General features: G+C 41.0%; 1 protein-coding gene across 1 annotated transcript in view; it reads right to left on the bottom strand.

Moving 5' to 3' along the window:
* Positions 1–2175: 2175 nt before the first annotated feature.
* The window catches only part of gsg1l (gsg1-like), a gene marked incomplete at its 3' end in the record, with an annotated part of 37784 nt that continues 22187 nt past the window's right edge, over positions 2176–17772 (bottom strand). Inside the window, exons 3-5 of the mRNA XM_083977153.1 lie at positions 14392–14544; positions 10832–10943; positions 2176–2548 (exon numbers count right to left, since the gene is read on the bottom strand). Coding sequence (XP_083833279.1) covers positions 2176–2548; positions 10832–10943; positions 14392–14544 — 638 coding nt within the window. The remainder of the gene's footprint in view (positions 2549–10831; positions 10944–14391; positions 14545–17772) is intronic.

The following is a 17772-nucleotide window of genomic DNA, read 5'->3' on the forward strand; positions in this document are numbered from 1 at the left end:
GGAGATCAGAAGCAGCCAAGTGCTTTATCTGTTTTATAAAAGTAATTATTAAAGTTAATGTTTACCTTTTAGGAGAATAAATTACACATTCCTTCTCTGACAAATGTCATGTTGACGAAAAAATGGACCATGATTCAGTTTAACACACTCAGATGAACCAGCTGCTAATGGAGGTTAGCTAATGTTGGCAAACATTAGTTAGATATTGCTGTAGTGCATCTATGCTTCTTCTGTTATGCTACTATTTTAGTTATCCTATCACTTCTGGTCACAACAACCACTCTTGGCAAAAGTTTAAAAGGATTTTAAAAAGCTTGTGTACGTTTTTACCTGCTACATCACTAACGTTAGCATTAGCAGCTGTATTCGCCAGTCTAGAATAGCTATGTGAGTTGAGCTATAACTTCCTCCTCCAGGAATTTAAAGTAACCTAACACCAATGTTAACTTAAGTCTTTCTTCTGTATTTCTGTCAACTCTTGTTTTCTATAGCATCCTGTCAACCCTGAAGAAGTCACTGACTTGGAAAAAGCAACAATGGCTGCAGCTTTTGGTAGGCTAAGACTGGTTAGCAAAACAGCTGTTATATGTTGCTAAATGTAGCTATGTAGCATTAGTAAAACATACAAATTGTTCCATTAACAATTCAAAATTAACATTACTTTTTGATTTATTGTTAAAATACTACACATAGCACTGTGAAATATGCTGAAGAACACCTGATTTCCATCCAAGAAGTCACAGATCTCAAAGCGAGTGAGTTCAGTCAGTTTTCACATTTAACATTCAATTTCACTTCATATATAGGACATACTGTATCTGTCTAATGCTATTTGCTTCCTCCACGGCTCCTCTCGTCAAATCTGTTAATTGTCTTCTTCAAACAGAAAATAACGGCTGCTGTGCTTTTGATTTTGGCGGGAAAACCAATAGCTGGGTCCAAACCTAAAGGAGCAGTCCACCTCATCCTCATCCTCCTATTCATGGGTTGCAGTGACGTCACGTCGAAGGGACCGCCGCCATATTTGTGTCCGATTTGACAGTTCTCCTCATATGACAGCATGCAAACCACAGGATGGAAATGACAGTTTCTTGACAAAATGACAGGGTTTCATACATCCTGTCTGGGTTTATATCTCTATAACAACAGACAAACTCTATATTATCCCACTTATTACACAGTTTATGAATTAATTAATTAATTTGAGACGTAATGTTGATCAAAGTCCGAGGTCACTTCTCCGCTGTTTGCTCCTCCCCCTCCTCCCGGTCGACTCGTGTGTAGTTGTTTTCAACGAGCTTTTGATAATCAATCAGTAGATTGATGAATTATCATGTAAATGTTACGATGTGCGCATTTATGTCGTCCTGTCTGTCATAAGAGACTATACGATACGGGACACGTTTGTGTCACGGACTCGCGGTGGCACAGACACAGCTGGTCACAGCTGTGACACTGCGCTGGCCCGTCCGCTCTGTCCGCTCTGATCGCAGGTTTGGTTTCCAGCAGCGGTGAGGGAGGCAGAGAGCCTCCACTCTCCCTCTAACAAGCTACACATCATTTTCTAACATCACAATTAGTCTGAAGCTGGTAAAAATGAAACACAAGGTAAAAATCCTTGATAGTTCTTCTGCCCTGCTGCGCTGATCAGAGCGGCGTCCCTAGCAACGGCCCGTTTTACTTAGCAACGGTCTGTTATACAGAAATAAAAGACCCTAAATGCAGAATCAGTGAGTAATTAATAAGAAAGTAATCAAAATGCAGAATTCAATATATGAATGTTATTAAAAAAATAAAGTGAATCCCCTCTTTTTGTGAGACTTGTCACAGCCCACGCTGCCACTGATAGACTGCCTGCAGTCAACTATTTATTACGCCTATAACTTTACGTCTTTTGGGATGGAATAAAACTGCAGTCCGGGGTTTCTTTGGCGACTGCTATCACAGTCAACAGCACAATATAATCCTGGCATCTTTCAAATAACGTCAATTTTCGGTCTCTTGCTGATTTGCTCCTACTACTCCACTTGTTCTGGTAACGTAACATGCTGTGATCTGTGCCCAGATTGCCCTGATTCGGACACAAATATGGCGGAGCAGAAACACAGTGACGTCATGTGAATCTAATGAATATCACATCACATCCCACATGACTCTCTCATCCCTGTGGGCGGCTCAGCACTGCTCCTCCCCCAGAGAGTCTGTGTTATCCCCCAGGTCTATGGAGGCCGATGCAGCTCTCATTTTGCTCCGTCCTGGACCGGGACCCGGACCCGGCCCCGGTCCCGGACCTGGACCTGGGCCGCCAACAACGATCCCACCTCTGGCGCCACTGTGGCCGGGGTAGACCTCCACGGTGCTGGAGATGGACTGCAGGGAGCGGTCCCGGAAGTAGTGGAAAGCCTCCTGGTCCAGGTAGTTCTGCTCCTCGCGCAGGCCCTGCTCGAACAGCTTCCTTTTGTGCCTGAACTCAATCACCGTCTTAGTGTAGGAGTTGAGGGTGGTGACGGACGCGGCCATGCAGCAGGTGAAGGAGCCCCAGGCCATGCTGGTTAGAAAGGGACAGAGATGATGAGGTGGTGAGGAACAGCCACGTGTACTGTATGTCAACGCTTGTGAGGAAGGTAATTAGTGTTTAGATCGCAAACAAGTTTGGGACTGAAATTCATGTTCCCTAGAGAGTTTATCCTAATTTGAGCCTTAGGATATTTGCATGTAGCGTAAAACACTGCTTGACTAGTCAATATAATTTAATATAAGCATAATTTTGTGAGTCAGTTCAGATTAACTTTCAGTTTTGTAAAGTGCAGTGGCCGTAAAAGCTCAATGTATCTTCCCAATATGACAACACAATCAAAAACGCAAACCCATTGCTAGTAAACACAGCACAATTAAAGTGTTTCTAGGTTACATACCAAAAAAAAAAGTGACAAAATCATACACTTACTGTTCAATGTTTTATGACTTTTGAAGTTAAAAGCATTGAACACATCCATGTGAGTGCATCCCAGCCAGGTGCATCACTGTTTTGTGTCCCCTTCATTAAACTGAGTCTTTGCACAAGTTGTCAAATTGATCAAATGGTTTTAGCAGATTTGTTTGTGTTTTGTCTATTTGCATTGGTTTTCCTGAGTTGCGGTGCACCGAGCTCTGTGTCCTGTCCACCAATCAGTGCCGGTGTCCTGAATAGTGAGGTTATAGCTGTGGAGCCGCTTTCATGAGACCAGGCAGCGGTGAGTCCACTTCTCAGACTTAACAGCTGTTTCATTGTTATATTTAGACGACTATGGAAACAATCAAGTCAGCCTGAATGTTTTCCGAGAAACAAAGTTCAGCCCATTATCTGGCTACCAAGGTGTGCAATTTTTACCCTGATGGTGCTGCCAGACAGGAGTGGACTAAAGGTTATTCATTTATTATGGCTCAACTCCTACTGGGGATCATTCGTGTCCACAACAACAGCTACACTGGCCGGTGTAGTTGTTAGTGTTTTGGATGGACACAGGAGTAATTAACATATTTTCAGTACCTGTCACCGGCTCGGTGGAAGTCAAGAGGTGCGTTATTAGCCAGATGGAGAAATTTCCTCTGGGACTGGAAAAAAACATCTGTGGTGATTCAGTGAATACTCTGAGCTCTTCAGTCCTGACCCTCTGCTCTAGTTAGTGTTAGCAGGCACATAAATGATGAGCCGCTAATTGATTGAGAGACTGTCAGGGCTCTGGGGTGGAATGGGTGAGTTATTAGTTTGTTAATGGGAGCGATAACGGTCCATCTTTACAGAGTCAGACTCTTTATACCAAGAAATATGTCAAGAAAAGAGCTGTAGATACGATGAGCGAGAAACAGTATGGAGGGAAATGACTGATGCACTTCATCATTCTTTATCTTTAAGGACAGAAAGCCAAACGTTGTTGTAATTTGATATTTCACAGTTTAATGTCGGTCGACAGACACCATCAGTCACTTTCCTCTTTCCTGCTACACTCAGTTTTTACAATAAAAAAACAACTTCAAAGTGATAATCAATCATAATAACTGCTAAGTAAAACATATAACCACATAGATAGACATCAGCTGAATGAATATCGTTTGAAAAAGTGACCAGACTTTCATTTCTGGTGTGATAAATATGATGCAGTTTGATGTGTATGTTTTTATTATAGACATGTTCAGGATGCCAGTGGTTGTCTCAGGCTGTGAACGTCTCAACACTGTTGTGAACAAAACTTAATAAATGTAGAACCATGGATTAAAATAGCGTAGATAACAGAAACAGTAAGAATAATATCAGGTGGAAAAATGATGCCGGCTCTTGGAGTCTCTGACAAAAGCTGTGACTTAATGATGAATGACAGAGGAAGAGGAATATTATATTATATAATCTCAGATTCAACAGCCTTCAGTTTTTAGTTCAAACTTAAGGTGAAGGTTTTTTTGTACGTTCCCTCGTCCTGTTTCCATCTTTAGTGAGGCAGGTTACGAGCTTCAGGAGAGCTTTGAACACAACATGTGAGTGCACATTAGCTGTCCATCGTCCTCAGAATAGAGCACAGTCAGACTCTTGATTCGTCCTGAAGGAGCCTTTTCGGCTCCAACAGAGGTTAATCATACCTGCTGAATTTATTCCACTTTAACCACTGAACGGCTCCCTCGTGGTGTTAAAAGAGAGGCCCTCACTCTGATGACTGACAAGAAACATCGGCTTTTAACAGGAGTGGCCACTGGTGCAGGTTTTATTCTTGTTTTCTGGCCTTCAAGTCTTTACTTGCGTTAGTATGGTCTGATTCCTTACAAAGAAACATAAAAGTTATTCAGGTGCACAGTTCAGTCCTGACCTTCAAAAGCAGCAGCTGACAAAACACTCTCCATATTGACCATACACTGTAAAAAATGTCCGTAGAAATTACGGTAAAAAACTGTCAAATAGCAACAGTAAAATACCGTAAAATCAAAAATAGTATATCACTGTAGTAAATACACTGAATTACCGTAAATCAAGATACAGTAAATAACTTTAAATTTTACGGTCTTACTAAGTAGAAAATATGGAATTTTACTGTGAATGTTGCAAAAAGTTTGTAAAATTCACGGTAAAATACCATAATGTCACAAGCGTGTAATTAACGTAAAATTGACGGTATCATTCTGTCTGAATTACAGATTTTGCTGGTGTTTACGTTTAAATTTACGGTACACAACCATTAAATCATACCATCATTTCTATAGAAAGTAAAATGTTAAAAAGTATGGTAGGGCAATACATCAGGACAGGCTGTGGTCACGTGGGCATTGTTCGGGTAGATGCAATAGAAAAACTACATGTTGTCAAAACACAGTGAATTAAGATAAGAATAAGATACTATAATCTTATAATATAATCTATAATAATACAAACATCTCTATTGTACAAACATGTAGTCTCCATAACATACACACAGTAAAAAAAAAAAAAAAAAAGGAAAAAAAGAAGCTTGAGTCAACTCTGGCTTGGGTGACCCACAGGTGACCCAGCTAGTAACCATAGTAACCCATTTGTTGGGTCAACGGTTGGTTTGCTGCGCGCCACCAAGATCCGTTATTTTTGGCCAGAGCGCCGTTACAACCTGGTTACAACCAAGCTGCTCTGTTGTCAGCCAAAGACGACATAAGTAAAGTGGATTAATTTTATTTTTGATGGAAATGCCCCAGCTTCAGTCTGCAAAAAAGTCTGACTGCTTCAGCAACGAGTGTCAGTGAATCGGACTGGACTTTCTCAGGTTGGATCGATACCAACTGTCCGTGGAAAAGCTACAGATGAACTGTAAGTATTTAAAAATGAGCATGGTTTGTGTTACTTTGGCCGTTTAGCACATGAGCTAGGCTAACGCTAACGATGGCTAGGCTAACGCTAACGACCGTTATGCTAATACAGCTACGGTCGATTGTTATGCTAATAACGTTAACGGCCGATCGTTAAGCTAATAACGCTGACTACTATAGCATGAGACTGTAGCGTGAGAGACAGGACCTGAGAGTAACCAGAGTTTTTGTGTTTTCTAATCAGAGTAAAGTATGTGGAAGCTAGCACATGGAGATAGACGGTCTGAAGAGGAGCCTTGCTCTCATGGAGGTGCAGACGTTCCTAAAGGAGGCCAACATCATTACTGTTAAGGTAAAGTTATGTGTTACTGTGTTTGTGTGGAAGAGGGAAAATACACCGGCCTAAAACTGCCTTGTTAAGATATCCATGTAGTTACTTCTGTCCATTATCATTATTACTGAAGTGTTACATGAGTTCATTTTGTGTTCAACATATATATTTGTACAGAACCATCCCATCCTTAGTTGTACACATTTTTAACACTACAAAATCATTTTACCTTCTCCTCAGCATGGTGCAGCTGGAGAATGCAAGGCAGCCTACTTTGCAGGAATGTGGCATGGCCAGTACATCTTCAGCGTTATCAACACTCGGCTTCAGTGAGTACATTTAAATTGATAGGCTTCTGAACTGGTGCTGCCATTAAATGTTTTTGTTTCTTCATACCTGTCAAATATTTACATGGCCACATCAATAATTATGTCTCCCATTTATGTCTACTACCCTATTATCTGGAGTTCCTTAAGGATAAATCCTCGGAACTATCCTTAAAAAAAACCATCAAAATCACTGATTCAATGTCAAATCCAAAGGATTGTGTGTTTTCAGCTGTAGCCTCCACAGTTTCTCCCTCAATCTCTCTCAATCTATTAGATCTGCTAAATCTGTTAACTGTTTTAAGCGCCTCCTGAAATCATATTTATTGGTTGGCCTTTCTATTAGATTTTTTAAACCTACTCTTCATTCACCATTTATTTTTTTTTCTGTTCCAACTTCTTTTATTAATGTTTTGTTTGTTGTTGTTGTTGCTGTAGGAAGCACTTTGCAACAGTGTGCTATATAATAATAATTATCATTATCATTAACAATGTTTTCTTTGTTGTCTTTCTTTGTCTGGTTGCAGAGAGGTTCATGCCAGTCCACAGTAAACACCTGATTGAAGACTGCTGGTGAATTTTCAAGCAGGAATGATGACAACACCTGCCCAAAGTTCCAGTTTCTTCAACATTGTACCATGTCTGTATGAGACTCTGTCCCACCTGTCTTCAGTCAAGTCTGGACCCAATGACTCAAACACCAGTCTTGTCAAGGCTAATTAGAGGTAAGCAATGGTTTATGTACAACTCAAACTTCACTCAATCAATCTCCCACAAGTGCACGGTGCCAACAGCTTCATACAAACATACAGTAGAAAAAAAAATCTGTATTACGGACAGGATTCAGGATTTAGGCTGCAATTCGACAAGGGTGAAACAAATACTGATGATCATTTAGTCCTGAAAAGTGACAGTTTCTACCTTTCACACTAATACAATAAAATAAATGAAATACTCCTGATGACCTGCAAAACTATATTCCAGAGTGCTGGTTTCATTCTATGTATAGCTCATTGGAGCTCAGTTTAACAACAGAAGGCTGAATTTATCTCTGTAGGCACCATGCTCAGGCACTGCATCAATCTAACCTTTGCTTTGTTTCTGTTTTCTGGCTGCAGAGAGGATCATGCCAGTCTACAGTGGACACCAAATGGACAATATATGAGTCTTCAAGCAGAACTGGTGACTGCTGGATGCTTTAAGTTCCAGTTTCTTGAACACCATGTATATGTTAAGAGCCCTCTTCAGCCAAGTCTGGACTCAGTGACTTATTAGTGTTGATCAACACAGGGCAAGTGGCTCCTTTTTTCATTATGTTTATTTCTTCTATCATGGACTATCCTTCTTCATATGTATGGACACACACTGTCTTTTCAAGATGTCAACACTGCCTTGTGAGTATACTGGACAAGTTCTGTTTTTCACAGAGAATGTGTATATGCAAAGAGAGGTTCTTAAAGTTTATCAATTATAGTCTGTACTTTGGTTTACAATGGGCTTAAAGGACAATTCCAGGCGAATTCAACTCGGGGCTGTATTTTCCTATCATTTTAGGTCTAAAAGAAGGAATCTGAAGATTTTCAGTTTAATCGCTCCCGTTTTGCAGTAGTTGCGTCTGTCCCCGCATCGCCACGGCAGCGATGAATGGGAGTGGATGTAAGTTCCGCTGTTAAGGCTGTTTCCAGCCCTCAAAGCCGCAAATTTGTCCCACAGACAGCGTCAGATGGAGACTCAAACATGCACCGAGAAGTTTATTTAAGCAAGCAAGCAAGCCGACATGTTTGTAAAACTAGATCTAATTCAAAGTCTCCCGGAGTCTCGCGCGAGACCCAGTTGCCGTGCTCGGTGTGTTCAGGTGCAGTAGGAAAGCTACAGTTTGTGTCATAAACACAGGGATATCAACTCTTTACTTGCTTCAAGTAAAAAAAACTTCTCGGCGCATGTTTGAGTAGCCACCTGATGCTGTCTGTGGAAAAAAATTTACACTTGAAGCAAGTCAAGAGTTGGTATTCCTGTGTTTATGACACAAACGATAGCTCCAACTGCACCTGAATACACCAGCACTGCAACTTCGGGCTCGCGCGAGACTCTGGGAGACTTTGAATTAGATCTAGTTTTACAAACATGTCGGCTTGCTTGAAGCAAATAAACTTCTCGGTGCATGTTTGAGTCTCCATCTTACGCTGTCTGTGGAAAAAAATTGCGGCTTTGAGGGCTGTAAACAGCCTAAACAGCGGAACTTACATCCACTCCCATTCATTGCTGCCATGGCGATGCGGGGACAGACGCAACTACCGCAAAACAGGAGCGATTAAACTGATAATCTTCAGATTCCTTCTTTTAGACCTGAAATGATAGGAAAATACACCCCCGAGTTGAATTCGCCTGGAATTGTCCTTTAATTGGTTATTTCCTTTATAATTTACCATTTGCATTTGCTGACTGTAAAATCTACGCCAACAAACTGTAATTCCATTATGTGTTGTACCGTATTTTTTACGGTGAAATTCTGGCAACCACAGCTGCCAGTATTTTACCGTGAATTTTGCAATAAAATACCGTACTATATCTTACAGTTTTACCGTGTTTTTTCACTGATGGACTGTAATTAGGTTTACAGTATATCCGTTATTTTTAAAAGAATTTACCGTAAACAGATTTATATTATAACTGTTATTTTTACAGCAAATTACCGTAAACAAATAACAGTTCTCTACTGTGAAATTTACGGTTGCCAAAACAGCATACCGTAACGTGTAATACATTGTGACCGTATTTTCTACGGTAAAATTCTGGCAACCACAGCTGCCAGTATTTTACCGTAAATTCTACGGAATTTTTTTTACAGTGTATTAGATGATTTTCCTCAGGTCTTTTAGTCACGGATGAAATTTGAGGCTCAGTTCTTAAGCCAGCGTGAATGTGAGGTCTTCAAAGTGCTCGGAGAAATTCAGAAAACTGAACATTGACAATATGAAGACAAGTGGGTGAACTCCATCTGCTCCATCTAGATTATTACTACTGTACAGCAGCAATAACAACAACAACCAAAAAAAATCAAAGGCAAGACACTGGCTCCTGTTCATCTCTGAGTCACTTTCTCTCTTTGATCCACAAGCGACCTGAGTGAACTCAGACAACAGCTGCAGCACGATTCTGCCTTCGAGCAGAGAGCAGGGAAGGTCAAGACAAGTCTCGTCTGGCTAATGATGTCAAAAACAACAGCAGTGTGTACCTGAACACCACCTGCTGACACACTCCCACACACCTCCAGTAAGAGCAACATCCTTAAAGACAAGATCTGATTCAAACAGTGCATCAGTACAACATTTATACTAATTATATACACTATAGGGCCGAAACATATGGGATTCTTTAATTCTGCAAATTACTGCCAGATATTCCTCATGAATATTTAAACATATATCTTTTTGCACTGCTGTTAATTCCTGGAATATCTAAACAACATATGTACACAATAAAAATAACTACAAACAACTAAATAAACACAACACTGGCATAAGGACGCCATTTCTAAATTAAACCCAGACAGTTCATCTGCAAAGTCTGAAGGCACAAGAAAGTGTCAACACTGACCAACAAATATGTCGACAACACTGATATGTCTGAGAAAGGTTCGATTCATTCAGCTTCATAGGTCAAGCACTGGTACGGTATAAATGTATAGCAAAATTAAACCCATTACGCCCATGTCTGGCCCATATACGTTCATATCTGGGCAAATTCCAGCTGTTTTCGGCTGGTTTTAAATGATTCTGTGCACCAGAATTAGTCCAGATGTGCAGGCAGCACTGGACAGTCATACTGTATTGGGGTCGTGTTACTGGGTTTATAGTTGACTAGAGAAAATCAAGCATGTAGCTTAATTTAGGACTGTATTTATTTTGCTATCTGACATACACACTCTTTTCAAAACGTATAAAGAGGCTTTACAGTATTATTTTGACTCATTTCCCCTCACGCAGTTTCTTCAAAGTACCACAGGAAAGTTTAGTCTGTGGATAAAGTAGATCCTATAGCATATAATGTACACACTGGTCAGTTACAACAATAAAACCAGCTAATCTGTTTTATTGCCTGATTAGTGTATCTCTGTATATAAAAAAGTCCTTTCTTCTCTGTTTTGCTAATGTGTTTTAAGCACCCAATCAACAGCAAGCAATCACCAGCGCTGATCTGCCACAACATTAAAACAGGTGACTGGTTTTTAATACCTCTGCTGATTGGAGCGTGTTTCACTTCTGAAGATCGTTAAGTTACTGCAACATTTTACTCAGAGTCATCACAAACCAGAAGAAAGAAGAAATCCAGTGTGTGTGTGTGTGTGTGTGTGTGTGTACAGTAGACCTACCAGAAGGACCAGCCGTAGTCCCAGCTGTGAGGTCTCCAGTCTTCAGGACCCAGACTGACTGTGATCTGAAACACCTGAGTGTACATCATATGGGCCACCATACCCAAGAGACCTGCAACACACACACACGCACGCACACACAGTTACTGCATCAAACAAAATGTCAACAAGCTGTTGTTGTTAGAGCTGCAGCAGGGGAAGTGCACTTTCTCACAGCCTCATGTGGCAACATGAGTCTGAAAGACTTCATTACCCAGAGATCATCAGGATTATAGGACGGCAGAGTCCGACTGAAACACTTTCACTGACGGGTTGAGTGGTGATATTTAGGTTTAGAGCAAAACAAATAATGTTAAAGGGATAGTTCAACATTTTGGCAAATTGGGCCATTGCCATAATCCCTAGTGTGCACGCTTTTAGAACGGCGGAGCAGAGCCGCGAGCTGCTCAGAGCTACGCTACGGAGGCTAATGGGATTTCTTAGTTTCCCCTCATCAAACTCATAAAATACACAATCCAACAACTCCAAAATGCTCTTGTGGACAAGTTGTGACCTGGACATTCACCACGCTATGAGATAATACTGGAACGTTAGGACTGCTTGCTGAAAAACTGCCCCTGACAGGGGGTTTTGCATGAATTTACCTCTAAAACAACTTTGTCTCGTAACGGTCTGTTATTATCTCATAGCGTTGTGATTGTGCAGGTCACAAGTTGTCCACCAGAGCGTTTTGGAGTTGTTGGATTGTGTATTTGATGAGTTTGATGAGAGAAACCAAGAAATCCCATTAGCCTCCGTAGCGTAGCTCTGAGCAGCTCACGGCTCTGCTCCGCCGTTCTAAAAATAGCACTGACAATTAAAGGTAACAAACCTACTGCTAAAACTATAGGGATTATGGCAATGGTCCAATTTGCCAAAATGTTGAACTATCCCTTTAATGTTATCCATACAGTATATTGTATTGTATATCTTCATTTATAGTTTTATATGGAGTCAGATCAGTCTCAGAATTAATACATGCACATTAAAGTATTTTAAGATTTAGATGTAAATGACTCATGAAAGTATTTTTCAATGCACTTGAAAATTTTTCGTTCTATATAAATATAAAAAGGATCCACAAGGTGAAATATGGTGATCCACAAATACATGTATGGAATTGCAGTTTTCTCACACAGTTTATTTAGTTTACAGTAATAAGTGTCTGATCACATTCGTGCTCCCCAGAGGATGAATCCTATTGATTTCAACAATCACATGACCTTTCCTTCAGGGCGAGCCTCTGGCCAACAGTGTTCAGTTAAAGCCTCAGCAGGTTTCTTCTTTAACACTGCCAACACTCACACAAGATAATCTGCTCTGATAATCGCCACAAACACAACAACAATAAATCACGAAGCTCGGCACATTATCAGTAATAAATCACAGCACATGTAATTATCATAATTAGTCATTCCAAAGTATCAATTGATTCAACATGCCCACACATCTGATCAATTAGAGGTGGGGATGTAATCACTCATAAACCTACAGTAAATCAAAAGGCCAGTGTGAAGGAGTCGGTGTGTGTGACGTTAATGCAGAGGTTATACATCACAACAAGCGACGCACACACACAGACGGTGTGTTTTGTGTGTGTGTGTCACGTGGAAGTGTGTGGTGGGTTAGAGCCACGTGTCTGTGTTTGTAATCAGTCTCGCTGAGGGTGTGTGTGTGTGTGTGTGTTTAGCTTCATGCCACAGTAAATAAAACTCAGCTGCTCCAGATTTATAGTTCACCATAAAGAGAGAATAATTTCTCCTCGACCTTGACGCCATGACGACACAGATTCCTAAGAAATGTGTGTGTGTGTGTCCTTTATCAGCTTTAATGTGTTTGGGTTATACATTTGATTATGTCTTGGAGATCATCTGTCACATTTACTGACACAATTAAATCTGTAATGATGCAATTTGGTTTTCTTGAATCTCCTCCCTTTTGCTTTTCTTTTCTTTTTTTTCGCGTCCACAAACGGCACTGACAGAGAAAAAATAACTCTTTATATCTTTTCCCAGGAAAGGTTGGATTGATGTTGACAGACAGATTAGTTTGGCAAAAACCATATACACAAAACATCGTTATATGGGCAGATATTGCAATTGTGCAGTGTGCACGGTCATTTTCAAATTTCATTTTAACTTAGAAAAACAACAAAACTGATGATTTGATATTTGTTGAATCTTGTCCCTTAAAGGGATAGTTCAACATTATGACAAATTGGGCCATTGCCATAATCCCTATATTCATAGCAGTAGGTTCGTTCGACTTTTAATTGTCGGTGCAAGCTATTTTTAGAACGGTGGAGCAGAGCCCTGAGCTGCTCAGAGCTACACTACGGAGGCTAAATGGATTTCTTGGTTTCCCTCATCAAACTCATCAAATGCACAATCCAACAACTCCAAAACGCTCTGGCGGACAAGTTGTGACCTGCACATTCACCACGCTATGAGATAATAACAGAACGTTACCAGACAGAGTTGTTTTAGAGGGAAATTCATGCAAAATCGCTGATGCACGTTCCCATCTGGAGCAGTTTTTCAGCAAGCAGTCTCTGCATTTGCCTCGAAAACAAACATCTCGTAAGGTTCTGTTATTATCTCATAGTGTACCATACCAAAATGTTGAACTATCCCTTTAAAGTTTTGACAATATGACTTTACAGCATGTCACAAAAATAAAATAAATAGAGCTCCTTTGATTTGAATTGTACAGTACACTTGGCCATTACATCACGATTCGTTGTGCAGCTCCAGTCATAGTTACACTGCACTCTGTATCTTTATAACTCATTCAGGCCGGACCGTCCTCACTCAACGTGTCATCAACGACTCCTCCAACTTCAGCAATCACTTCAACATCCACTCATGTCAGTGGCAGGTGTGACCGATAGTTTTCATCAGCTAATTAGTATGTTTATCATGATTAGGGGCCACCGTGGGACGACCTGCGGCCGTTGCGTTTTACAGGAGGTCGGTGTCCATGGTAACCACTCGGTTATCAGTGCAAACCCTGTAAAAACATGTTAATCAGTGGTGCGTTCAAAAACGTCCTCGGGAGAAGGAGAAGGGGGGTAGCAGTGTGAAGCGTGGCGGAGGCTGAGCCAGAGTCTTGCATAACAGGTTTAAACATGAGTTTGGAGAAAAAATCCCTGGCACCCGACGCAGCGGCGGCTTCCAGGGGATAACCTCTGACCCTGGACGACCTCTCGCAAATCTGCATCAGTCTCTCTCCGCTAACCTCGTAATGCTCCCAACACGGTGTCTGTCACGGCTGTAAAGTGGATCCTGCTGCTGCCAAGTTAAAAGCTTTAACGTGCTGTTTATTTAAATTAGTGATTATCATTGTTAACAACTGTTTAACCAGATCCCACCGAGATTAGAGATTATTCTGCTCTGCACGGACGATCTGGTCAAGACCGAAATGTTTACAAGTCGTCTCTCGCAGGACAGTAGGAGAATTCATTTTTGTGTGTTTTTCTGTGTGTTTCTGTGTGTGTGTGTGTTATCAGGCGTCCAGCTTACCAGACAGCACGGTGAAGACGGCAGCGAAGGCGTTGAGCTTGAGTCCGTCGATGACATTGCTGGAGTGGAAAAGCTCCAAACACATGAGACTGAAGCCGACCACCAGCAGCAGGATGTAGAGCACCTCCGACACCACCGACAACCACAACACACCTGCACACACAACATACAGCTTTGTTACACACAGAAAAAAAACACACACAGACACACAAGAGCAAACTCAAATATAAAGAGTTCAAAGGTTAGATGGTTGAAATAAGTTTGTTAACACCAGCTCAAGACTTTTATTTATTCTACAACGTAACAGTGTAAAATCACTTATAGCAGAAGTAAGTGATATAGTTGTGTTAATATAAGTCTTAAATAGTTATATCTTCCGACAGCAATCACTTACATAGAGTGTTTGGACTGAAACACGGGTCTCCCAGTCCCTCTGCTCTGCTCTGAGCCGAGGAGAAAACATTTATCGTATCCTACAGTTTTTATCCAATGAGGAGAGAGAACGGCATGCAGGGCTGTGTGTGCAGCCAAGGGACGCCGTGAATGTGGCGACGTAGGTACGAGGACTGTTATGGTGCGTTCAAGGAAACTCGTATTTTTCCGACCGTGAAGTGGTACCAGTTCGATCTGGTACGAGTTCACAGGTCGGAAGTTACGAGTGGCCGTTATAGTGACTTTCACCGGTAAAACAGGTCGGAAAAACACGAGTGGGTTGCCTGGAACGCTACAAAGTCGTAAGTTGTGACTTGAAGCTGTAATTTACGATTTCAAAAGCCTGCCTGGAACGCAGCATTAGCGAAAACGACCGGATCACTCACTTCTGCTTTAAGTTTGTTAACACCAGCTCAAGACTCTTAGCTATATGATTTAACATAACCGTGTAAAATCAGTGAACACCTGAGCTGAGATCTGATTGATCTCTGATTGATCTCTCTTAATCTCTGTGTTGTTGAAGTCATTATAGCTACAACTTTTTCATCAAAACGATACATTTTTCAAAAATAATACATCCATCTTTTCTAAAAAATAAATAAATAAATAAAAAAAGCTCCAGCAAGCATCTTCTTCCTCCTTCTGCAATGCTAAAAGGTGCTAAACAGATGTGCTAATTGTCACCCATTCTGATGAAGGAACAGCCGCCACAGGATAAAGCCCAAAGTTTTCATCCAACTCTTTTTAATCATCTTCCTTTTGATGATTTTGATCTTCTAAACGAACCACAATGTTCAGCATCATGTTGTAATTTACAATGAGTCTGATCATCCAGACGAAAGACTTAAGTCGGAGTCTGTTGGAGCAGGTGTTGTCATTCAGAGAGCAAACAAAGAGTGGGATTGGTGCCAGAGGAGAAACAACATCAAACCGAATACAGTGATGACTTGTGGGAAAGTTCCCACTCTTATTCTGACTCTTATGTTTTTACCTTTCGCTCAGCGTCTGCGTCTCAGACATGCACACTAATACAGAAATTCACAAAAAGAAAAAAACAGAGAGTTTGGATTGAAAGAGCTCCTGGACTCTGGAGGTTGGTGTTTCCACTTGTCAAACATCTGAAGCTTTTTCACTCTGGGAGAAAAACCACAGAGAGCGAAGAGTCAGAGAACCAGGAGGAGATGGAGATCTGTCGGAGCCGAGCAGGTTTAGACAGAGAGTGGACTCAGAGGACTCGTGGTCTGGACGCAAGACGTTCATTAAACCAGACACTCCTGTTTCTGATAAAAGTAAAGTTTGGTAACTGTTCCAGAAGAAACACCTGAAGTGCCTGCAAGTCCAAGTAGGCCTACGTACATTTACTAAAATACTGCACTGAGCGTTTCCATTTCACAACACTTTCTACTTCAGATACACTACATTTACCTGGAAGCTTTCAAACTAATAATACAGTAAGGAGAGATTTTGATTGATTTTGTTTCACTCACCATGATACAGATGTGTTGGTTTTAAATATTAGATTATACAAGACAGAGTTGTTTTAGAGGTAAATGCAGAGACTGCTTGCCGAAAAACTGCCTCCAACAGTAATGCACATCAGTGGTTTTGCATGAATTTACCTCTAAAACAACTCAGTCTTGTAACGTTCTGTGATTATCTGATAGCGTGTTGAATGTGCAGGTCACAACTTGTCCACGAGAGCGTTTTGGAGTTGTTGGATTGTGTATTTGATGAGTTTGATGAGGGAAACCAAGAAATCCCATTAGCCTCTGTAGCGTAGCTCTGAGCAGCTCGCGGCTCTGCTCCGCTGTTCTAAAAACAGCTTGCACCGACAATTAAAGGTAACAAACCTACCACTATAGGGATTATGGCAATGGGCCAATTTGCCAAAATGTTGAACTATCCCTTTAAGACATGTTTCATTTCATGAATTTAGAAACCTCTATTCCTTTTAATTACTTTAATTTAACAGTAATTTGATATTCATCTTATTGGTTGGGGGGGGAAAACAACATTTCTCACCAGTGTCTGTACTTTTACAAACCAATCAATTGAATCAATTAATTAATTGACAAAATAATCAGAATAGACTAATCCATCAAGAAAATAATCCTAAATTGGAGCCAATTAACTGAATACCGTACTATAGTGCTCAGTGCATGAACACTGTAAGTAGTAGCACTGACATCTCAGGATTTCTATTTATGACATGGTGCTTGTACATGATTGACTGAAAATTATTTTATACACTCATGAATTTCAGTTGAGATTCACGGTCGATGACATTGCTGATGCTTCAGAGAAATTGATTTTTGAGCTAAGATGCTACTGTTAATAATGAATATTCAATGACATGGACCTGTACCACATACTTTGCATGATGTCTTTTTAATGGTCTATATAATCTATTCATGCAAACACAGAAAACATGAGGCAGCCATCTTTAAGCCTCGAGCAGTGAAAGGACCTCGTCACCTTCTTCCACAGTCTCTCTCAAATTTTGTGTGAACCCAAAATTTCTTTCCTAACATGTTTTTTTCCTCCTGGTAGAAATCCAGTAATCGGCTGTTGCTCCCGGTTGCACCATGTGCGGAGACAGATGTGAACATCAGCCCTGATGTCTGTTGTGTTTTGTCTCCTCTGGGGGACAAGCTGAGGGCGGAGAACGTTTGATCGTCCTTCCTCTTGTCCTGTCGTCAGTCATTCGTCAGGAGCTCGAAGAGACAGAAGCTCCTGATGAATCTGAGCAGGATGATGATACATCTCTGCTCTGCAGCCGGGACATGACACTCAGAGCTCAAAACAAGGTGAGATATTTGTTTCTGATCGACCTGAAGCAGCAGCAGCAGCAGGAGGAGGAGGAGGAGGAGGAGGAGGGTGCATTTGATATCTCCACCTGCTTGTTTGGCACACACTGATTGGCTCTTTACTGTATGTGTATGTGTGTGT

The sequence above is a fragment of the Trachurus trachurus genome (assembly GCF_905171665.1).
Source record: "Trachurus trachurus genome assembly, chromosome: 8".
In the NCBI taxonomy this organism is placed as follows: Eukaryota; Metazoa; Chordata; class Actinopteri; order Carangiformes; family Carangidae; genus Trachurus; species Trachurus trachurus.